A 25116-nucleotide genomic window follows, 5' to 3' on the forward strand; every position below is an offset into this window, starting at 1 on the left:
ATGCTGAGACCTGGCAACCCCTACACACACCAAGGGTTGCTGATGGGCTTCCAGGAAATCAGCGGCTTACCGTGTGGAGTTCTGGTATCCGCAGGAAAAGACGTGAGCTCCTCTCTCAGCCATGCTGCCCTCCATGTCAGGCACAACAAAGTGCAGCCCTCCTTTAGGTTGGTCCAGGGAGAACTCAATATACACCTTGAGTACCTTCATCTCTGCAAAAACACCAGAGCAAACAGATAAAGGGCAAAATATATCTGTGTTATTCATCAGGACATAGAGTCTGTAGTTTGCTGTTGATTTATAATACACACAGAACTTGTAGTACTCTGCTGTAGATGAGATATATATATATTGTATTATTAATACTAAAAACAGATATATTTTGGGGATACGGGATGTGGCAGCTCAGTGGCAGCTCAGTGGCTAAGGTGTTACAGACCGATACAGAGGCTGGACAATAACACAGACAATATAGTGGGCTGGAGTAAAGGGCACATAAACAGAGCTTTAACACAGTCAGCCTTAAACATTGCAATCCACACAACATAATGGGAGACATATGAGAAAACTGTTTGTGTGCGTCTCCATGGAAACCTCAGCATGCCACCACTACAGCTGTCAGACTCACTGCAGACTTAAATACACACTTCAGCTCTTCTGTTTGTCAGGAGAACCACAGGGTCAATATTCATGGTCAGGCTGAGACATCTGGTCACTCGACAGTTTCAATGGTTCAGAGAAACCATTCTGGAGGGCCGTGGGGACCCAGTGCTTCAAACATTTACTAAAGATCAGGATGACACACAGCAAGACGGGTGTTGTGATCAGATCTGGACATTACTGATTCACTTTGGGGTGTTTTGGAGACACGAGTCAGGAAGCTTTTTCCTCCATCAGCACCACATAGTGACCTGGTCACTGTTCTGAAGGAGGATTGGCTCAGGAACCTTCTGATCACCGAGCAGGACTTCAGTATCTGTCACTCCTGAGATGAACTGAGGCCACAAAAGAAGGACCTGCACCATACTAATAAATGTCTGTGCACTAAATCCAGATGTTTCAGTTTCATTGTCCAACACCTGTAACTGCAAGCAGCTTCTCAGGAGCCAAGCGCTGCATCGCGCCACCTTGTGGTGAAATGACACATGACACCAATAATAAAAAAACGTGTCAAAACCAGTATCTTCACACGGGCCTCTGAATGTACGTAAATTACAGCTCACCGTCTCCCTGCTTCCACAGCTCAGCAGGCACTTTAATAGAGAGCTCGCCATTTCCTGCATCTGGATCCACAGCACTCACCGCTGCAGCATATGCGCTGGAGAAGTAGTTCAGGTTTCGCCTGTAACAAACACGCAGGTACGACAGTAAAACATTCTGCACTATGACTACAATCTTAAACAAAACGGTGCCTAAAACTAAAACGGACAATTTTCAAGAAGCATTCAGTCTTAGAGCTGGAGCCTTAATAAAGTTTCACATTTACTACAACATCCTGCAGATTTTACACCCAAAACATCCACACAAGGTTATGTAGTGCAATGCTCACTGCTTGGACTCGTGGTGGCAGACCTCCAGCGTGGGGTCGTTATATAGAAATGGTGCTTCCAGCTCGTTCACTCGCACCCTGTAAATACGGCACTGTTTGCTGTTCAGTTTGATGCGGTTCAGGTTCACCACAGTGGGGAAGATGGTCAGCTCCACAAAGCCCTGATTTAAACAAAGTTAATACAGTCGTTATTAATCCTCTAGGAATGTTTTCAGTACAAATCTCACCACTTCACAGATCATCCACACTGTCAGCCATTTAGCTCGTTCATCCCTATTACTCAGTTCACCTGTCACTCAACCTGTCAATTAGTCACTCAACCTGTCAATTAGTCACTCAACCTGTCAATTAGTCACTCAACCTGTCAATTAGTCACTCAACCTGTCAATTAGTCACTCAACCTGTCAATTAGTCACTCCACCAGTCACTCCACCAGTCACTCCACCAGTCACTCCACCAGTCACTCCAGCAGTCATTCAGTCACTCCCCCAGTCATTCAACCAGTCACTCCAACAGTCACTCCACCAGTGTGTAACAGTGTGTAATAATATGTAACAATGTGTAATAAAGTGTAATAGTGTGTAACAGTGTGTAATAAAGTGTAATAAAGTGTAACAGTGTGTAACAGAGTGTAATAGAGTGTAACAGTGTGTAATAGAGTGTAATAGTGTGTAACAGTGTGTAATAGAGTGTAATAGTGTGTAACAGAGTGTAATAGAGTGTAACAGTGTGTAATAGAGTGTAATAGTGTGTAACAGTGTGTAATAGAGTGTAATAGTGTGTAACAGTGTGTAATAAAGTGCAATAGTGTGTAACAGTGTGTAATAAAGTGTAATAAAGTGTAACAGTGTGTAACAGAGTGTAATAGAGTGTAACAGTGTGTAATAGAGTGTAATAGTGTGTAACAGTGTGTAATAGAGTGTAACAGTGTGTAATAGAGTGTAATAGTGTGTAACAGTGTGTAATAGAGTGTAATAGTGTGTAACAGAGTGTAATAGAGTGTAACAGTGTGTAACAGAGTGTAATAGAGTGTAACAGTGTGTAATAGAGTGTAATAGTGTGTAACAGTGTGTAATAAAGTGCAATAGTGTGTAATAGAGTGTAACAGTGTGTAATAACGTGCAATAGTGTGTAACATTGTGTAACAGAGTGTAATAGTGTGTAACATTGTGTAACAGAGTGTAATAGAGTGTAATAGTGTGTAACATTGTGTAACAGAGTGTAATAGTGTGTAACAGTGTGTAACAGAGTGTAATAGTGTGTAATATAGTATAAAGACAAGGACTTTGTTGTTTTACTCACAATAACGGACTTCCTCTGGAAGTTGATGTTGTTAATACAGACCACCTGGTGTGTTGTGTTAGGGAGATAAACACAAGGCATTAAAATAAAACACTAATAATCACGTTGTTACTGTAAATGTGCAAGACGTGAAAAGCAGATTATTGGATACTTATAATTTATAAGGTCGCGGACTCTCGAAGCCTTTGTCCTTTTTACGGTTCATTTTCGTAGCTTTGTGTTAATGTTGGTGCTAAAAAATCCCACAAGGCTGAAGCTCACTGTTGTTGCACCGAAAGCTAACAGGCTAACAGGCTAACGAGCTAACATGCTAACGAGCTAACATGCTAACGAGCTAACATGCTAAGGGGAATAATCCACGCTTTAGAGCCAGCTGTAAAGATTAATAATACAGATTAATAATACAGATTAATAATAAACATTGCTGCCCCAGTCAGAGCTGCAGGTCGCGCTTCTATTAAACACGACAGAAGATCTTTAGACCTTTGAGCCAATAATCAGCGTCAATAAACCGAGCCCAGACATTTTGTTCGTAACCTTTGACCTCCCGCGTAAAACACAGGAAGAAGCACGGCGGTGACCCGGATGTTGTGATAGACCCGCATGTCACTTTTCTTCTTAAAGCATGATAAATAAAATATGTATTACCCGTGACACGTGTTTGTGTTTGTGACACGTTTTGTGTTTGTGACACGTTTTGTGTTTGTGACACGTGTTTGTGTTTGTGACACGTTTTGTGTTTGTGACACGTTTTGTGACACGTTTTGTGTTTGTGACACGCGCGATAGTGTTAGCATTAAAAACATAAAACCTTGAGTTGTGTGTTTATAAAGAGGGTCCACAGGACAAATCGAGCTGTAAACCGGACAGTTAAACTAGTGAATTAGAGTCAAAGCAGAATATAAACTTTATATTGTTTTATTATTAATAAACACCGACTAAAGCGCTGCTCCGTAGTGCGCATGCGCGGTATCAGTCTATAATAATGTAATATAATTAAACTCTAAATATTTTTTCAGTAACAATACATCAATACAAAATGAGAATATTTACTAAATGAAAGTCAAACATTAGCAAATCTTTTGATTTCAGGACAATAAAACAGAATAAAGAACGTTAGTAAAAGCAGGTGTTACGTGTTAATGTAACATCCACATGGAGGTTTGGACTGAAGGTCTCCAAGCAGAACATTGGCCAGAACATCACGATAACTCTGCTGGCATCCTGGTGCCTTTTCTTTCCCAGATAACACACACACACACGTCCCCAGCCGACTACATGAGATAAAGGACCATGTGCTTCATAACCTCTTTGGGTAGGTCTTAACCACTGTACACCCACAACACCCCACGGAACACCCCAACACCCCACTGTACACCCACAACACCCCACTGTACACCCACAACACCCCAACACCCCACTGTACACCCACAACACCCCAACACCCCACTGTAAACCCACAACACCCCAACACTCCACTGTACACCCACAACACCCCACTGTACACCCCAACACTCCAACACACTGCACTGTACACCCACAACACCCCAACACTCCACTGTACACCCACAACACCCCACTGTACACCCCAACACTCCAACACACTGCACTGTACACCCACAACACCCCGCTGTACACCCACAACACCCCACTGTACACCCACAACACCCCAACACCTGCGGTTCTGACTATCCCCTGACCAACTGTAAGACCTGACTGTACTCTTACTGCCTTATATATACAGTATGTATTATATACATATACACATATAGCTGAGCCTCTGTACAATAGCCAGTGTACAGTATATACAAAACACTCTATATAGTAAACAACACTGGTATCCTTCTTTTATTTCTGCTTTGTTCTATCATATTGTCCTGATACTGAATCCACTGCCTTACATTTAATCTATAGACACGTCAACATACCACAAAACAAGTCCAGAATATTAAAACATATAAGACTTTATTGAGTCCTGTAGGTATACGATCCCCTCAGACTCCCATCTGATAGGTGTGTGAGCTGCACCACATCCGGGTGTCTGGTACATTTCTGTCACTTGGCAGAAAACCTCAGAGTCATTTTAATCACATTTTATTGAGCAAATGAAGGTCCAGCGACTTGCTAAAGGACCCATCGGTGGTGGACCTGGGATTCGAACTCACAGCCTTCCTTCCGATCAGTAGGCCAACACCTTAAACATTAAACTACCTCTGGCTTCTGTTCATGTTCTCAGAACACTGTCTCGTGTAAAATAAGCCGTTCATTGTCTAATTGATGGATGGGTAGTGAAAGAATTTATTAATTCCTGAACACACAATTATTGAGGTCATCTCACTGTATTGTTAATATATGGACATACTTTTGTATTATTCATTTGGAATTCATTACTATAGCACTCACAGTTCTTCCCTGGATCAGACAAGTACATCCATCTGGCTCTGATTTCTTCATGACTGATAGAGGAGCTGCAACAGATTATTATTATTATTATTATTATTATTATTATTATTATTATTAATGCTAAACTTATTATGCTTTTTCAGTTTGTCCAAAGGAGCTTTGTACATTTTAGACAAAACTTTTAGCAATTAAACATATTCATTTGGTGCTTGGTGTAATTCCTGAGCAAGAACATTAGATTTCCGTAGAGATCAACTACGCATGGAAACGGCAAATAATTTATTAAGTTCAATAAAGTTCATTAATAATTTACGATTTCTGCCTCTGTTGCGTTTCGGCTCTGTTTCAGATTATATATATTCATAAATTTGTCTGAGATGTTACCTCTAATCTGATTGGTCACTAAAATAATCCCTACACGATCTAATCTGTATCATTTTATTAACTCACTATCATTATTAAATATTATACACATTTCTCTTCTCTTTCAGCCATTTTCTCCTCCGATAAAGAAACTCGTAAAGCTGTTAAAAGTCCTCCTCACAACTCCTAACACTTTCTGACCTTATGAGCTCTTTTTAAGGTTAAGATTCTTTATGAAGAACATTTATCTTTACTGGGATCTTCTCTTTAATTTCAGGGGGAAACTCCCACATTTCTAATTGAACGAGGCCTGTAGTAGAACCTGGGTGTGATGGTCTGCATTGTTCTGGTCCCAGAGTTCAGGCCTTTCGTGGTCCTGTGGTTTAACCCTTTATTCTTTTCATTAATATGGAGACACTGGAATGAGTTTTGCAGTTTAATGAAGCAGCAGAAGGAGACAAACAGAAAGTGACCTCATTTTCCACACGTCTTTTCTGACGGAGATGTGAGCTGTCTGAAGCTGTCTGTGAGCGTCTGATCTCAGAGCAGTGAAACTGAGTATGAACAATGCTGCAGAAATGTAACGCCTGCCTACAATAATGCTCGTTATCAGCATCACAGCTACTGGAGTCTGTATAATTACAAACATTTTTCATTCTGGAACCTTTTTAAATAACCATTAATAAAACCAAGCAATAACAAGATTCCTTTACACATAATAATCATCATTCACTCCAAAGAATATTATTACGTCCTTTTTGCATTTTAGTAATGTGACAAAATTATTAACAGCCCTTAAATTCGGTCACAATTCTACATTTCTGTGTATTTCTGAACGTTCTACAGTTACAGCGAGATCTTCTGAATGTCTGATGAGCTTCATCTATTCACACTGAGCTCAGCTGAGAGATTCTCTACATTAAACCCAGTAGATTATGAACCTGGGTGTGTAAAGTGTGCGCAGGCTGATTGGGGTAAATGACGATGGATCTTTTTTATATAGTTCTGTCCTTCAGAAGCTGCTTAAGATGTTTACACTGGATTCTGAATCTGGCTCCTCTGAAGGTTTCTTCTTAACATCATCTCAGGACGTTTTTCTCACCGCCGTCACTCGTTGCTCATTAGGAATAAATCGATACATTCATCATTAACGTGTTGAATTTCTATATTTCTGTGAAGCCGCTTTACGGCCGTGTCGTGTCGATGCTGCTGTACACAGGACAGGGAAGCTGTAAAACTGCCTGAAAGCATCATGTTCATTCTGATGGAATCTTCCATTAAAGTTCATGCTAAAGAGGAACAAACGTGGAAAAAAACTAAAACTTCTGGTAGACAAAAAAAAAACCAGACAAAAACAAACACAATTCACATCCAATAAAGTAGTCAGATGAACTATTAGAACTGACCTTAATTATTAACATCAGGGTTTGGCAGAAGAGCCACACTGCCACAGATGGATGGAGTTTACGCATACGAACGTGACCATGATCTGTTAGACGAAGGGCAGAGATTTAGCTACGCGTCACAGAACCTTTATATCAACAGGGCTATAAAGGTTCTTTACAGCTCACAAGGATTTTACTGTATTTTTAAGGTCATTAAAGTGCAGATTTTAAATTCCTACGTTGAAGACCTTTGTTTTAGGACCAGACTATCATTTAGTATGAAAGATGAATTCTTCTTTTAAGTTTATATCACTGAAGTAATTATAAATAAACCTGAAATATTATATAATAAGGAAAAAGAGAGATTGTCTGCAGTACAAGTGTCCAGTAGAAATACCCAACAACGTACATCACCAAAACATCCAGAGCCTTCAGTTATCCCTGTCTGACAGCTCGGTAGACTTCACATGCCAGTTCAACATTACACACATTCACACAGGCCATTAAACTGGCACGTGCTTTAGGATCCGTATAAGAACTTCTCCACACCCTGACACGCTCCAGGGCAAACCAGAGGACAGAGAAAGCTCAGTTTCTTCATTTGGACATTCCTGATGCACTGATTTTATACTCAGTTGATGATAAAGAGAACAATCGCTCTGAAAGGACAACAGGAGATCAGACGACGTCCAGGGAAAAGCTTCTAACTTCCACAGACGCACAAAATGATTCGGTCTGAAACGGAGAAGGAGATTCCTCTGTGTGTGTCTCTGCCCATCGAGGTGATGGCACCTGAACAGACGTTTCCTTTCCTCAACACCACACTCGCAGATCTGGGTATTGACGAGTGAGTCCTTAAGTTCAAGACGATATCTTACTAGTTTGGATAATGTTAATGTTTACAGATAAAACGAATGGATAGTAAATGTTCATGTCTCGTTCCCTTGAAGGTTGTATGACATAAAAATATCTCAGTGTACGATGATGGAGAAACAGGATTGTTCTGATAGATTTAGCAGATGGAGATGAATTCCTCACCAGCTTGTTTACTAATCGTCTGGTGTGTGTGACGCTCACCATCATGCGTACGCTGTGAACGATATCGTGTCGGTTCGCAGATCGGCGGTGAAAGAGCGTGTGGTGTTGATGGACACCAAGCGAACGCAGGTGAGGAGCAGATCAGGGAAACTTAAGGAGAAGGAAGTGTCTGTGCTGGAGGTGCGAGTCAAAGCACAACTGCCAGGTCAAAGCAAATGCCAGGAGGTTCTCTACAGCACCGAGACCCACACGGACCGCTCGTACTGCCGCAGCGGCATCGCCTTCCTGCCCTGGGGACACACTCCAGGTTAGGAAAGCTTGAAGCCAGCTAAATATCAGACTCAGATCAAGTTCACTCACATGTTAGTTTGTGGCAGATTTTCACCAATAAAAGACCAGGATTAGAGTTTACAGTAGCGTCGTGTAGAATGGCACGTAGAACAAAATGTACATTATTATTTATTTATTTATTTTGCAGATGACAAAGAGCCGGTTGAAATGACCCTGGCTTTGGATTCACAAACCCACAGGACAACGGAGGAGTCAGAAGAGCAGAGTGTGTTGGACTGAACATCATTATTACACCGTGTTAATGTCTGCCTCACGCTGCGTACTGGAACACTGAGTAAATACAAAAGATGATGATTATCAGGGATTTTATTACGTCCTTGTTTACGTGTTAAATCCTTACAAAGTCCCATTACAGAGGTGGTTACAGTTCACCACTAATAACTGCATGGAAAAATAGAGCAGTAAATGATCACTAATACTTCATGATAAATGTGTCACATACTAAACACCTGATTGGGGCTTGTTAGTGAAGATTAAACTATTTGAAAGGTTCTAAAGTTCTTCTCAACGTGCTTTGTGTCCATGATGATCTCAGTAAGAGCTTCCACACATCCAAATGCTTCCACAGCTTTTATTCCTTTATAACCATCTTACGCTGCAGTATGAACCTTTACAGATAAATGCTAAACATCTGACAATGACATGAAAGTCTTTGAGGGATGCATTTCAAACTAGTGTCCATGTTGTAACGGCTATAACACACAAAAATAAATTATAACACTGCAAAAAAAAGTAAATGGAAGTGCTGAAGTGTGTAGAAGTGACTATTTGATGGTTAATGTAAACTGTACTACAAAAAAAAAAAAGATCTTTGACTAGGATTCAGCAACAGACGCCATCATCTTTGTCCTTTGCTCGGCTGGAAGGGACATGGCCGCGCTCTCGAACTCCTGGGAGAACCGTTTGCTGATGTCTCTGAGCATCATGACAAGGCTGTTCTGGGCGTCTGAAACAACACACAGGGCAGATAATGAACTGCTCATGAAGCTTACGCTGGAAGAAATAAGAACATAAGAACACCGGCTCTCACCTGCATCCATGTCCTTTGTCCCTATTACGTGTACGGCAGCGGACAGGACCGGCTTCAGGTGGCCAACGACCTCGAGAGAGAAAAACACCAGAGCTCAGAGTACTGAAACAGGAGAAAGCTGACAGGCTGGAGCACTGATCAGGACTTTACCAGAGCTGGGTTATGGGAATACAGGAAAGCCAGGCAGCTGTAGACCGTCTTATTTTCCTCCAGGTCTTCCTTCAGAGGGAGACGTTCCAGAAGAGCAGGAAGCACCTGGAGAACCCAGAAGTTATTTACATCTCATGGGACACAGAAGTTCAGTTCATATTTAAAGGAGCAGTGATTAGATGAAATGTCCAGCAAGCAGCTCAGTGGAGAACAGCATCGAGTCAGAAGCTACAATTCTGTAATGTGTTTGATATAAAACTGATACTAGGTTTGGACCTGAGATCCGTTCATCATTAGATGTGAGAAGAATTTCTTCCCCTGCTTTATTGTTATTAAAGCCACTTTAATGTGTTAGGTAGCAGGATGTTGTTATAAACAAATAGGATAAATGTTATAAATATGTTATAAATATGTTATAAATATGTCCTTATAGTTCAAAAAGAGCATATTGTAGTACTTTAGTCATTTATAACAGTATTAATATTAAAGAACATGTTTAGCATCAGAAAGCCAGAACCCCACCTTTACTGCACACACACTATACTAGACATTTCCTGTGATTGACACTTAACGTGGACGACGTGTCCCACACCGGTACCTGCTCCAGCGGCACTCCCTCCGTGTGGCTCACGATCATCCGACAAAGTGCAGCACACAAGTTATCGATCACTCTCCTGTCTGCCTCCTTGACCAGCAGGTTAGAGAAGAGCGACAGCATCATTGGGTAATTACTACAGGAACATGCTGAGGAAAAGCGCTCAGTGTCCTAATGGGAGACTTTAGGAGAGAAACTTTGAATACAGTCGTCTGTGAAGGATACGAGGAGATGATGGGTCCAGCAGCCTCCGCTAGAGCTCCCAAGCCGAACACGCTGTTATTGCGCACCTCCGCGTCACTGTCTTTAACACCACCCACAAGCACCGGCAGCAGCCGATTGGACAACTTTCCTGCCACAGCTCTACCCCCAGACACAGCAGCCAGAGAGTGCAGGGTCTCACTGAGCGTTCCCACAGAGAAGGAGCGGTCTGCCACAGTGCACGAAGGCTTCTGTAGGCCAAAGGGGGGAAAGGAGTTATGGAAATATCTGATGGAGATCTGATCATAAAGAAAACGCAGGGTAAGACTCACGGCTTTGTTCATTATCAGGGGCAGCAGATCATTGAGGTGACAGTAAAAGGTTTCTGCAGGTACAGCTGAAGCCAGGACAGGAAGTCCCTCCCCAGCAAACTCCTGCAGCATGGCGTCATACTCAGCCTAATAAACACAGATCTCTGTAAGCTCCAGGTCCTGATGTCAACTCACTTACACTCACTTATACACACACACACACACACACGCACACACACAACACACACATCACACACACAGCACACACACATACAAAACACTCACCAACAACATAACACCACCAAACATCACATCACATCACCACACACATCAAACACAACACCACACACATTCACACACACACACACACACATCACCACACTACACACACACAAAACACACACACCACACACACAACACACACACACCACACACTACCACACACCCACACACACCATCACACCCACATCCACACACATACAACACCACACACACACACAACACCACACACCATCAACACACACCACACACATTCTACACACACACCACACACACCCACACTACACACCACATCACACACCACACCACACACCACCACAGCACCACCACACACATATCACACACCACCACCATCACACACCACACACATCACACCACACATCACACACACACATCACACACATCACACAGGAAGCAGAACCTGTTCTTCATCGTCTCCTTCATCTCCTCCTCCATCCTGACACACCGTCTGGGAAAAACGGCGACAGATTAAACAAATGCATTGCGTTAAACACAAACACACAAACACAAACACATCAAACAACAACACACAAACACATAAACACACAAACACATTAAACAACAACACACAAACACAAACACACAAACACATTAAACAACAACACACAAACACAAACACACAAACACATTAAACACAAACACAAACACACAAACACATTAAACACAAACACACAAACACATTAAACACAAACACACAAACACATTAAACACATTAAACACAAACACATTAAACACAAACACATAAACACAAACACACAAACACATTAAACACATTAAACACAAACACATAAACACAAACACACAAACACATTAAACACAAACACATTAAACACAAACACATTAAACACAAACACATTAAACACAAACACATTAAACACAAACACATTAAACACAAACACATTAAACACAAACACACAAACACATTAAACACATTAAACACAAACACATTAAACACATTAAACACAAACACATTAAACACAAACACATTAAACACAAACACATTAAACACAAACACATTAAACACAAACACATTAAACACAAACACACAAACACATTAAACACATTAAACACAAACACATTAAACACAAACACATTAAACACAAACACATTAAACACAAACACATTAAACACAAACACATTAAACACAAACACATAAACACATTAAACACAAACACATTAAACACAAACACATTAAACACAAACACATTAAACACAAACACATTAAACACAAACACATTAAACACAAACACATTAAACACAAACACACAAACACAAACACATTAAACACAAACACACAAACACAAACACATTAAACACAAACACACAAACACAAACACACAAACACAAACACATTAAACACAAACACATTAAACACAAACACATTAAACACAAACACATTAAACACAAACACACAAACACATTAAACAAACACATTAAACACAAACACATTAAACACAAACACACAAACACACAAACACATTAAACACAAACACATTAAACACAAACACACAAACACACAAACACATTAAACACAAACACATTAAACACAAACACATTAAACACAAACACATTAAACACAAACACATTAAACACAAACACATTAAACACAAACACATTAAACACAAACACATTAAACACAAACACATTAAACACAAACACATTAAACACAAACACATTAAACACAAACACATTAAACACAAACACATTAAACACAAACACATTAAACACAAACACATTAAACACAAACACATAAACACACAAACACATTAAACACAAACACAAACACACAAACACATTAAACACAAACACATTAAACACAAACACACAAACACATTAAACACAAACACATTAAACACAAACACATTAAACACAAACACATTAAACACAAACACACAAACACATTAAACACAAACACAAACACACAAACACATTAAACACAAACACACAAACACATTAAACACAAACACACAAACACATTAAACACAAACACACAAACACATTAAACACAAACACATTAAACACAAACACATTAAACACAAACACATTAAACACAAACACATTAAACACAAACACACAAACACACAAACACATTAAACACAAACACACAAACACATTAAACACAAACACATTAAACACAAACACACAAACACACAAACACATTAAACACAAACACATTAAACACAAACACATTAAACACAAACACATTAAACACAAACACATTAAACACAAACACACAAACACATTAAACACAAACACAAACACACAAACACATTAAACACAAACACACAAACTGAATGTTCAGGTCCATTATACACCTCCCCCTGCACATGGACCCCCTTCCCCAGGTAAATGAACACTCGGTGCTTCTACAAATTTAATCCACACTAGATATAAAACTCGTCACAGCCAATCGTACACAGTTCTCTCTTATTTCTACAACCTATTAAACTTATTACTAGATTAATAAACACTAAGAGACCAATTTATTTGGACACTATCAGATTTCCACTAAGTCAGACTTAACAAACTGTTTTATTTGTTGTCACTTTTGACTCAGTGCCTTGAATGTCTCACAAGCGTCTCACAAGCGTCTCACAAGTGTCTCACAAGTGTCTCACAAGTGTCTCACAAGCGTCTCACAAGTGTCTCACTATCTGTGGGGATGTAACAGCCACAACGTGTTATATTAAAGCTGCGTTTTGGGAGGTTGTGTGTTTGTGCTCCACTTTTAACTTCCTATATTTTCTGTCTTAAGGTACAAAGTGCACCAGACCACCACCACCACCACCACCACCACCACCACCACCACCACCATGAGAGGCTGATGATCATCCACACCTTCTTCTTCAGCACGTCTCTGATGGCATGGCTGACCTCGGCCAGTCTCTGTGGGGTCTGTAACGCTTCCCCCTTGCATGATTTGATGACACTGTTCATGGCCTCCAGCACCCCCATGACCACTTGTCGCTCACGGTCCTTCTTCACTGCCTCCAGGAAGCAGGGCATCACCACATCCAGCAGTTTATGTAAAGCTACAAATGCACACAGACACAAACCTCCATCAGCCTGATGACATCAGCGGGAAAAATGAAAGGAAGATTCTTTAAATCGCTGTACAGGAAGTACCAAGTAATAAAAGGGGCATTATGTGTACTGATACTGTAAATGTGGGGTATGTGGTGTGTATGTGGGGTATATGTGGTGTGTGAGGTGTATATGTGGGGTATATGAGGGGTATGAGGTGTGTATGTGGGGTATATGAGGTGTGTAAGGTGTATATGTGGGGTATGAGGTGTGTATGTGGGGTATATGAGGTGTGTAAGGTGTATATGTGGGGTATGAGGTGTGTATGTGGGGATGAGGTGTGTATGTGAGGTATATGAGAGGTATGAGGTGTGTATGTGGGGTATATGAGGGTTATGTTGATGTCTATATGAGGGGTATATGACATGTATATGAGGGGTATGTTGAGGTGTATGTTGAGGTGTATATGAGGGGTATATGTGGGGTATATGAGGTGTATGTTGATGTGTATATGAGGGGTATATGAGGGGTATATGAGGGGTATATTGAGGTATATACCCTGACGATTTGCCTCAGTCGGATTGTCCTGCCACACTTTGTGCTGAGCTCGACAGAACTGCCCCAGGGCACCAAACGCTGCTCTCCTCACATTCTCATGGGGAAACTGACAGACACACACACACACACACACACACACACACACACACACACACACACACACACACACACACACACACACACACACACACACAGTGACAGAAGATTTTATAGACACTTCACGGTCATTAACACTACATTATTGCATCATCATCACAAGTGTAAATAAAGCATGAGGTGTGGCAGGAAGTGTTGAGTCTCAACTCACATCACAGAGACCATAGACCTGCTGAAAGCTTGTCTCCAGGAAGGACTGGAACGCAGCACTGGGGGGGGGGGGGGGGGGGGGGAAGGGGGGAGAGTGGGTAAAGTGGGAGAGACAGAGGGGTGAGAGAGAGAGAGAGAGAGAGAGAGAGAAGGGGGGGTAAAGAAAGATGTGTTTTTATGGACAGAGCAACAACACAAACATCTGTATGGACAGTAAAAGCTTAATGAAAGGCAGAAGTGTGTGTGTGTGTGTGTGTGTGTGTGTGTGTGTGTGTGTGTGTGTGTGTGTGTGTGTGTGTGTGTGTGTGTGTGTGTGTTTGTGTGCGTGTGTGTGTTTGTGTTTGTGGGGTAAAAAGTTACCCTGTGTTAAAGGCGATTTCCCCCAGAGCTTCACAAGCGTCCTCCTTCTCATCAATGTAAGCGTTCTCTACGGTGAAGCTACAGAGAGGGGAAGTGTTTACATCACACCACACACCACACACACACACACCACACACCCCACACACACCCCACACACACACACACCACACACCCCACACACACCACACACACACCCAGACAACCACACACCCACACACACCCAGACCCAGACAACCACACACACACACATCACACCCCACACACACCCCACACACACACACCACACACACCCAGACACACACACACACCACACACACCCAGACAACCACACACACCACACACACCCAGACAACCACACACACCACACACACCCAGACAACCACACACACCACACACACCCAGACAACCACACACACCACACACACCCAGACAACCACACACACACCCAGACAACCACACACACACCCAGACAACCACACACACACCCAGACAACCACACACACACCCAGACAACCACACACACACCCAGACAACCACACACACACCCAGACAACCACACACACACCCAGACAACCACACACACACCCAGACAACCACACACACCCAGACAACCACGCACACACCCAGACAACCACACACACACCCAGACAACCACACACACACCCAGACAACCACACACACACCCAGACAAAACAAACAGGAAGTAACATACCCAGCAACATCCTCCACCTCATTCTCTCCATCTTCCTCCAATACAACATCACCTTCATCCTCACCATCATCATCATCATCATCCAGGAGAACAAACTGCTTGTCCTCCTCGAGATGAGTCTGTGGAGTCATGAGTTACATGTTCATGTTCCTCTCTCTGCTCGTCATTGTGTTCGATCACAAACCTGAGGTACAGAAACGCTTTCCACAAAAATCTATATTACTGAACATGAACTCTGAAGTGGCTCCAGGGCACTGACCTTAACACCCTCTGTAGATCTGAGGGACATGAGCATCATTGTGGTGATGGCAGAAAGATGAGGATCAACACTTTCTGGGCTGATTGTGGACACGGCTGAGAACAAGCTGTAGCTGAACACAGACACACAAACGTCAGTGATCATGGAGTCAAACGTTCACGGCGTGTTACATACAGAGGACACGAACACTAATGACACGGACACTAATGACACGAAGACTAAATGACACGAACACTAAAGGACACGAACACTAACTGACACGAACACTAAAGGACACGAACACTAAATGACACGAACACTAACTGACACGAACACTAACTGACACGGACACTAACTGACACGGACACTAAATGACACGGACACTAAATGACACGGACACTAAATGACACGGACACTAAATGACACGGACACTAAATGACACGGACACTAAATGACTAACACTAAAGGACACGAACACTAAATGACACGAACACTAACTGACACGAACACTAAATGACACGAACACTAAATGACACGAACACTAAATGACACGGACACTAAATGACTAACACTAAAGGACACGAACACTAAATGACACGAACACTAACTGACACGAACACTAAAGGACACGAACACTAAAGGACACGAACACTAAAGGACACGAACACTAAATGACACGAACACTAAATGACACGAACACTAAATGACACGAACACTAAATGACACGAACACTAAATGACACGAACACTAAATGACACGAACACTAAATGACACGAACACTAAATGACACGAACACTAAATGACACGAACACTAAATGACACGGACACTAAATGACACTAACACTAAATGACACTAACACTAAATGACACTAACACTAAATGACACTAACACTAAATGACACGAACACTAAATGACACGAACACTAAATGACACGAACACTAAATGACACGAACACTAAATGACACGAACACTAAATGACACGAACACTAAATGACACGAACACTAAATGACACAAACACTAAATGACACGAACACTAAATGACACGAACACTAAATGACACGAACACTAATGACACTAACACTAAAGGACACGAACACTAAATGACACGAACACTAAATGACACGGACACTAAATGACGGTTCACACAGAGAAGGATAAAAAGGTTCGTACGTGCAGCGCCGCAGATCCGGATCATCCACAGCATCAGTAAGGTTCAGACCCAGCTGCACACACTCTGCAGCCAACGGACCAAACACATCCTTCCCCACAGTGCGAGCCAACACAGACAGGGTGTCTGATGTGAGAGGAGAAATCATCAGATTCCACTTACATAAAGACAATAATACAGATGAAGATGGAGGTAAAACCCACCTAAGGCCTGCGTCTGTAATGATCTCATCTCATCTCGTGTGTCTGTCAGGAAGCCCTTCAAGCTCTCTATTACAGGAGGGAAATACGGCACCAACATCTCTTTGGCGGCGTTCGCTAGGAGAAGAGAGTAGATCAGATTAGCTTTGTAGTGCGTTTGTTATTAGTTTAAGGCTCGTCTTCATGACGGCTCTGATTACCGATGGCTCCTATAGCACTGACAGCGAGCTCCTTAAGCTTCAGGTTAGCTGTGTTGTTCAGGGCTGACAGCATCGTCTCCATCAGCGTGGGCAAGTACGAGTGAATATCATCATCTGGTGGACAAGGAAAGGAAGGTGAACAGGTCATGTTAGTCAAGTACAATACACACTTCATCCTGAGCTGAACACACAGACGTTAATGAACACAGACACAGATATAAATATATCCGCAAGCCTCCCAGTTCCTCTCTGATGCTACCAGGGGTCATAATGTCACCTTACATTTAACCTTCATTGGAAGTTTTGCCCTGATTGAACTGGACCTCTCTTACACACAGACAGGTCTGAGATCAGGTCCAAGCCCAACACATGGTCTTCAGTTTGTTACATCAGCAGGTATTGTGCTCTATAAATAATATTTATTTACTTAAATACAGATTTTTACCTTTCATGTCCCTAAAGATTTGAACACTTTACTGAGATGAACACCTCGTCCTTACCCAGGTTCTCTATGAAGTTCTCCAGGGCGTAGAAGGCCTTGGTGACGTGGCCGATCCGAGCCTCGTTTAGAGACGACAGGTATCCTAGTAACAGTGGCATCAGCTCTGCGTGATATTTACTGACTTCAGGCTGTGACAAAGTAAGTACACAGTATGAGATGTGTATCTGATGCAGTGTTACACATAAATCATGATGAATTCTTACCTGCAGATACTCAGAGAACTGCCCCAGAGCGAAAAGGGCTGCGCTGCGCACCACCTGGTCACCGTCAGACAGACTGCGGCACACCGTCTCCAGCATGGACGACAGCAACCTGACACAGAAGGGGACAGTTTAACAGACAAGACGTCCAAATCTCGTGTGGAGTAAAGCGGCGAGGTGAAAACGTACTTGGTGCGAATGTGATCTGCACAACCCTCGGCGAGCACGGCGAGACACATGAGACCTCCCTTCCTCTCGTAAGCGTTCTGACTCGAGAGGCAGGCCTGAGTCAGGGGCATCTACAGAAGACAAGAAGGACAGAAGTCTAAATAGTTCTACTGATGTTCCACAACATGACACGTAGCCGTCTTTAATTAGAAGTGAAAATCGTTCTGTTATCAGAGGGATAAACATGATGGGCAGGAACATCACACCATCCTGGGGTTTAATAAGAAATGTTAATGATGGACTCGTGTGTATGTTAGTGCACGTTCTTACCACTTGGGTGAAAAGTTTTTCAGGTGGCATGTGGAGAGCCATTGTGTCGATCACCTGTAGGAGACAAACAGCTCTTAAAAACTGTACTGATTTCAGGCTCTCATCTTTTTAAACATTAAAAGCTGTATGGCCTAAAGGTTAGAGTCTGACTCCTAACCATAAGGTTGTGGGTTTGAGTCTCGGGCCGGCATTACCACGACTGAGGTGCCCTTGAGCAAGGCACCGAACCCCACCAACTGCTCCCCGGGCGCCGCAGCATAAATGGCTGCTCACTGTTCCGGGTGTGTGTTCACTGCTGTGTGTGTGTTCACTGCTGTGTGTGTGTGTGTGTGTGTTCACTGCTGTGTGTGTGTGTGTGTGTGTGTGTTCACTGCTGTGTGTGTGTGTGTGTGTGTGTGTGTGTGTGTGTGTGTTCACTGCTGTGTGTGTGTGTGTGTGTGTGTGTGTGTGTGTGTGTGTTCACTGCTGTGTGTGTGTGTGTGTGTGTGTGTGTGTGTGTGTGTGTGTGTGTGTGTGTGTTCACTGCTGTGTGTGTGTGTGTGTGTGTGTGTGTTTTCACTGCTGTGTGTGTGTGTGTGTGTTCACTGCTGTGTGTGTTCACTGCTGTGTGTGTGTGTGTTGACTGCTGTGTGTGTGTGTGTGTTGACTGCTGTGTGTGTGTGTGTGTTGACTGCTGTGTGTGTGTGTGTGTGTGTGTGTGTTCACTGCTGTGTGTGTGTGTGTGAGTTCACTGCTGTGTGTGTGTGTGAGTTCACTGCCGTGTGTGTGTGTGTGTGTGTGTGTGTGTGTGTCACTTTATTTGTGACCTCATCTCTATGAGTAAAGCTGCTGATATAAATAATGTTGAGATTATTTGTAGGTGTAAATAAATAAAGGTGTAAATATCAGTGTGAGATGGTGGACTGTTACCTGAGCAGCAAAGTGTTTGGGACTCTCAGTGTCACCGTCACCTTCTGCACTCTCCGTATCCTCAGGATCCTCCTCTCCGGGTGGAGGTGTGGCGCTCAAAATGGGAAACACCACTTGTAAGATAGGTGCCAAAAGTTTCTGCTTTAACACGGCCTTTAGGAAGAGGAGAAGGTGGTTATTGTCCTCACACACGGTGTGTTTACAGAGCAGAATGTAGACTCAGTAAAGGTACCTTGCTCTTGAGTCGAATGAGCAGAGCGATACAGGACAGGGCTTTGACACGCACAGACTTGTCCAGTGACACATCGGAGCTCACCTTAAAGACATAAAACTATTAACTCTCAACATTCATTTATTTATTCATCGTGTTTCTTCACCTGAAACCTCTTACAGGAACAAGGGCAGAATGTAAAGGACCAGACGTTCACACACACATTCACACCTTACAGGGGCAGTTTACAGTCAACATAACACCCTCTGGGCTGTTTAGGCATGTCGGGTGTGTGGTGGGGGGTAAACAACATGGCTGTACAGTCATGAAGAGACCAGGATAAGCCCCTCACAAACAGGAGCCTGAGACCCTCTGCACCTCTCTAACGCTCTGGTCTCCATAACACACATCACTTCTGTAACAGGAATGAAAGGACAAACAAAATCCAGACTCACCTCCAGACAGAAGTGAACGATTTCACTAATGTGTGGGACCACGATAGAGACCTCGCTCTCCATCAGCTCATCAAACACCTCCATGGCCTCACTGGCCTGAACCTGCACAACAGGTTTGAGACAAACAGTCATCGACCTGATGAGCGCTCGACCGAGCAGTTAGCACATGCTCAGAGCAATGAGTGATGATGAATGCACTGTAAAATGCCCTGACCTGGTCAGCCTGAATGAGGTGTTTGAGGGCAATTAACAGTTTTGGGATTAAGGAGCGCATCAGGTTCTGAAAACACAACCCAATAAACCGGATTCTGTTTGCATTCAATAAAGAATAAAAATAATAGCATTTAAAATCCATTAGAAACAGAGCTGTCACATAACTAACCATCTCCTCTGTGCCGGTGTACGCTGTGATGGCAGTGAGGGTGAGGATGCAGTAATACAGGGCGGTGGTGTTGGTTACGTCCTGGAGCACCACGTTAAACAGCTGCAGCAGCTGCTTGTAGTGGGGTTTAAAGGGCTCGGGGTTCGACTCCACAACTTTGCTCAGCAACAACAAGCCCACCTGGGAGAAGAAGTGTTCAGAAGCTCACGTTACAGGGAATTCATTACACCGTCGTCCATTTGTCCTAATTGTTACTGCTTTAGTGGTAAATAACAAAATCTGTATAACTCCTGTGCAATATACATGTATTCCTATACACAAGAAAATCTACTTATTCTAGTCCTGATCCTGTGAGGGTGGAAATGTACAATCAGGAAGAAAAACTAATGTAAACCTAAAATATGTTCAGATCACATGATCACGAGACTAAGAATATTATATATATATATATTTTAATAAATGTGTATAAATAACTTTCATCTTTGGTTCAGTCTTTACTGCAGTTTAGTGTTTTTATGTTTATACTGACACCCAGTGGCAGGTACAGTAACTACTCCTTTATCCTAGTCGTACCTCCATCTGCTGCGTAGACAAACACACACGAGAGAAGTATTCAGAAGTATTTAGTGTTTAATTCCCTGCTTTAAAGAGACTTTACCAGTAAACTCTATATCAGTGGGAGTTACATTTATATCTCAGGGTTTAACTTAGGCCTTAGAAACAAGGCTCGGTACAAACAAATACTAAATTATTTTTATAATAAGAGTTTAAAATCATAATGATCAACATTTCTATCCTGGTATCTTCCACCGTGATCCTCTAGTGATCCTCTAGTGATCCTCTAAGATAACTTTGGTTCTTGTCCACATGATCCCTACCTGCCTGTCCTGAGGATTGTTGCTGCTGGTGGATTGAGTCAGCAGTGTAAAGAGTGCAGGCCAGCGGTCAGGGGTCTCGTGCTTCACCATCACTGCACTCAGCTGAGAGAGAGAGTAGCGAACTGTGTGTCTTAACAAGAGAACAGAGAACAAACATGTAAAATAAACTAGAATCATACTGAACAAAATAATTCATCATTAACAAGCTCAGACTTACTCGGTCTCCTGCAGGAAAGCTTGCAGGACCACTTGCTTCAGACTAAATTACAAAATAAACAATTCATCTGATCATTACTTTGTAAATGTGAATGGGAAATATATATATAAGGGGAGTTTATAACCTCTCTCTGTGATCAGGGGCAATTCTCTTCCAGTGCTTTTTCACTCGCATTCTCAACATCACCACAGCTGATTGTCTGATCTAAAGGGGGGAGAGAGAGAGAGAGAGAGAGAGAGAGAGAGAAAGAGAGAGAGAGAGAGAGAGAGAGACACAAAGAGAGAGAGAAAAAGGAGAGAGAGAGAGAGAGAGAGAGGAGAGAGAGAGAGACAGAGAGACACAAAGAGAGAGAGAGAGAGACACACAGAGAGACACAAAGAGAGAGAGAGAGAGAGAGAGAGAGAGAGATAGGGATGGAGAGAGACACACACAAGCCACATGTGATGAGATATGAATGTAAACTGATTTAGTGATGTCATTAGACAGTTGGTCTGATTATTTACCTGTGGGTTTGTGGAGCTGGTCATAACTGCACATAGAGCTGGGATTATATTCGGGTCTTTAAAAGCCTGTTTTAACTGCGCAGTAGCCTGAAATAAACAAACAAACAAACAAATTCAGTGTAATATCCGATATTCACAATGTCTATAATAATAATAATAATAATAATAATAATAATAATAATAATAATAATAATACACATGATGGTACCTTCTGTATAGCGTCATTATCAGGCAGTGTGAGCTGAGACAGGATGTGCTGCAGGTCCTCAGACATGTCACCTGGGGAATCATCATATAGTGTCATAACTAATAATGTATATATAATATACATGTGTATAATAATGACAACAAGACAGGTAGTAAACATATAGTGTCTTATATACAGTTATAATAAACATATAGTGTCTTATATACAGTTATAATAAACATATAGTGTCTTATATACAGTCATAATAAACATATAGTGTCTTATATACAGTTATAAACATATAGTGTCTTATATACAGTTATAATAAACATATAGTGTCTTATATACAGTTATAATAAACATATAGTGTCTTATATACAGTTATAATAAACATATAGTGTCTTATATACAGTTATAATAATAATTTAGTGTGATAAGAAGGAGAAAAGAGAAGAGGACAAACAGCAGGAGGACAAACAGCTTGTTGTTTGTTATTTAACACACAAACGCCACACAGACACAAAGAGAATAAACAGAGTTATAAACCTGCACCTTGTTATTTACTGCAGCTTCTTTATAACGGCTTTAAACTGACACGAACCCGGTAAAGTTTAATGTGAACTCAATCAGCACGCGGGTGAAGGGAAGAAGCCGAGATGTTAAAGGGACAGTAAACTTTTAGTGTAAAGCTAACGAACAGCGCCGCTTACAGGCAGGGAGGAGTCACATACTCACTCATAATAATACTAGCATTATATATAAACTTCTGACTTAAAGCGGTATAAAAAACAAGAAATAACTAAAAACTCCACACAGTGACTGATGATGAGAGAATGTCAGGTGTTTGAAGTTAATCACCTGGATGTGTAGAGATAATGTGGTGATGATGAGCTGCTTATACATCAGTTTACCATCAGAAAGAAACACATTGATGAAGACAATAGACTCGTTTACAGACAAGAAAACCTCAGAGACAGTAACAGAGACAAAGAGTAATGTAGATGTCTTGTGTTGTATCTGTTTCAGTGTCTTCTGTCTTCTATCTAATCCTATAACAGTCCAGTCAAGAAGCTTTTATTGTCATTACACCATATATAACTGTTACAGTACACAGTGACATGACACAACGTTCCCCAGTGACATGACACAACGATCAGTGTGTTACATTAAACACACACAGAGCTATAAGGACATGTAAGTAGTCTTAGCCACATAAACTGTGACCTGGTGCAAACAGTGCAGGACAAGACAGACAAGACAAACAGGACAGTGCAGGACAAAAGACAGTGCAGACATAAAGTTACAAGACAATACAAAAAGTAGGTCCACAAAAAAAAAATGCAATCCACAAAAGACAATAAACAGTAAACAGAAACAGCACCGACTGACCAGTGTGTATACTGTGTGTGTATACTGTGTGTGTGTGTGTATATACTGTGTGTGTGTGTGTGTATACTGTGTGTGTGTGTGTGTATACTGTGTGTGTATACTGTGTGTGTGTGTGTGTGTGTGTGTGTGTGTGTGTGTATACTGTGTGTGTATACTGTGTATGTGTGTATACTGTGTGTGTATACTGTGTGTGTGTGTATACTGTGTGTGTGTGTGTGTGTATACTGTGTGTATACTGTGTGTGTATACTGTGTGTGTATACTGTGTGTGTGTATACTGTGTGTGTGTATACTGTGTGTGTATACTGTGTGTGTGTATACTGTGTGTGTATACTGTGTGTGTGTGTGTGTGTGTGTGTGTATACTGTGTGTATACTGTGTGTGTAAATACTGTGTGTGTATACTGTGTATGTGTGTATACTGTGTGTGTATACTGTGTGTGTGTGTGTGTGTGTGTGTGTGTATACTGTGTGTGTATACTGTGTGTGTATACTGTGTGTGTGTATACTGTGTGTGTATACTGTGTGTGTGTGTGTGTGTGTGTATATACTGTGTGTGTGTGTGTGTATACTGTGTGTGTATACTGTGTGTGTGCATACTGTGTGTGTATACTGTGTGTGTGTGTGTGTGTATACTGTGTGTATACTGTGTGTGTGTGCATACTGTGTGTGTATACTGTGTGTGTGCGTACTGTGTGTGTATACTGTGTGTGTGCATACTGTGTGTGTATACTGTGTGTGTGCATATTGTGTGTGTGTATACTGTGTGTGTGTGTATACTGTGTGTGTATACTGTGTGTGTATACTGTGTGTGTATACTGTGTGTGTGTGTGTGTGTATACTGTGTGTGTACTGTGTGTGTATACTGTGTGTGTGTGTGTGTATACTGTGTGTATATACTGCGTGTGTATACTGTGTGTGTATACTGTGTGTGTGTGTGTGTGTGTATACTGTGTGTATACTGTGTGTATATACTGTGTGTGTATACTGTGTGTGTATACTGTGTGTGTGTGTGTGTGTATACTGTGTGTATATACTGTG

At 41.8% G+C, this 25116-nt stretch overlaps 3 protein-coding genes across 5 annotated transcripts in view; 1 reads left to right on the plus strand and 2 right to left on the minus strand.

The window, feature by feature from the left end:
• The window catches only part of taf2 (TAF2 RNA polymerase II, TATA box binding protein (TBP)-associated factor), a 15487-nt gene extending 12076 nt beyond the window's left edge, over positions 1-3411 (minus strand). Inside the window, exons 1-5 of the mRNA XM_047811472.1 lie at positions 3007-3411; positions 2852-2906; positions 1550-1710; positions 1224-1342; positions 71-212 (exon numbers count right to left, since the gene is read on the minus strand). Coding sequence (XP_047667428.1) covers positions 71-212; positions 1224-1342; positions 1550-1710; positions 2852-2906; positions 3007-3056 — 527 coding nt within the window. The 5' untranslated portion in view covers positions 3057-3411. The remainder of the gene's footprint in view (positions 1-70; positions 213-1223; positions 1343-1549; positions 1711-2851; positions 2907-3006) is intronic.
• Positions 3412-6054: 2643 nt separating this feature from the next.
• Positions 6055-8473, plus strand: si:ch211-196f5.2 (uncharacterized protein LOC556372 homolog). The gene is made up of 2 exons (XM_047811595.1): positions 6055-7849; positions 8121-8473. The coding sequence occupies exons 1-2, from the start codon at positions 7728-7730 to the stop codon at positions 8350-8352; spliced, it is 354 nt and encodes a 117-aa protein (XP_047667551.1). The 5' UTR covers positions 6055-7727; the 3' UTR covers positions 8353-8473.
• Positions 8474-8679: 206 nt separating this feature from the next.
• On the minus strand, positions 8680-23391 carry ipo4 (importin 4). Of its 3 annotated transcripts, none has more exons than XM_027162118.2 (31): positions 23241-23391; positions 22710-22780; positions 22502-22588; positions 22123-22202; positions 21999-22040; positions 21782-21911; positions 20904-21083; positions 20736-20801; positions 20522-20623; positions 20088-20171; positions 19856-20008; positions 18947-19000; positions 18638-18747; positions 18452-18560; positions 18247-18376; positions 17747-17860; positions 17550-17663; positions 17349-17472; positions 16198-16309; positions 15939-16057; positions 15227-15304; positions 14868-14925; positions 14561-14666; positions 13817-14010; positions 11379-11426; positions 10700-10825; positions 10392-10618; positions 10170-10302; positions 9572-9676; positions 9422-9491; positions 8680-9337 (listed from the first exon to the last, which is right to left on the minus strand). In XM_027162118.2, the coding sequence occupies exons 2-31, from the start codon at positions 22773-22775 to the stop codon at positions 9207-9209; spliced, it is 3252 nt and encodes a 1083-aa protein (XP_027017919.2). In that variant the 5' UTR covers positions 22776-22780; positions 23241-23391; the 3' UTR covers positions 8680-9206. The 3 variants fall into 3 exon arrangements, with proteins under 3 accessions (XP_027017919.2, XP_047667549.1, XP_047667550.1); XM_047811593.1 differs by having other exon boundaries at positions 23290-23327; XM_047811594.1 differs by lacking the exons at positions 21782-21911; positions 21999-22040; positions 22123-22202; ... (1 more) ...; positions 22710-22780; positions 23241-23391 and adding an exon at positions 21477-21483.
• Between the last annotated feature and the right edge of the window lie 1725 nt (positions 23392-25116).

This window comes from Tachysurus fulvidraco, chromosome 3 (assembly GCF_022655615.1).
Source record: "Tachysurus fulvidraco isolate hzauxx_2018 chromosome 3, HZAU_PFXX_2.0, whole genome shotgun sequence".
Lineage (NCBI taxonomy): Eukaryota > Metazoa > Chordata > Actinopteri > Siluriformes > Bagridae > Tachysurus > Tachysurus fulvidraco.

What these genes read in the sequence shown, in the direction of transcription:
- si:ch211-196f5.2 (XM_047811595.1), top strand. Translation starts at nt 7,728, where the DNA reads ATGATTCGGTCTGAAACGGAGAAGGAGATTCCTCTGTGTGTGTCTCTG. An exon ending in GCAGATCTGGGTATTGACGA is followed by an intron (nt 7,850 to 8,120) that starts GTGAGTCCTTAA and finishes GTCGGTTCGCAG; the next exon opens with ATCGGCGGTGAAAGAGCGTG.
- ipo4 (XM_027162118.2), bottom strand. Translation starts at nt 22,775, where the DNA reads ATGTCTGAGGACCTGCAGCACATCCTGTCTCAGCTCACACTGCCTGAT. An exon ending in AAAAACTTTTCACCCAAGTG is followed by an intron (nt 18,748 to 18,946) that starts GTAAGAACGTGC and finishes TGTCTTCTGTAG; the next exon opens with ATGCCCCTGACTCAGGCCTG. An exon ending in GCAGATCACATTCGCACCAA is followed by an intron (nt 18,561 to 18,637) that starts GTACGTTTTCAC and finishes CTTCTGTGTCAG; the next exon opens with GTTGCTGTCGTCCATGCTGG.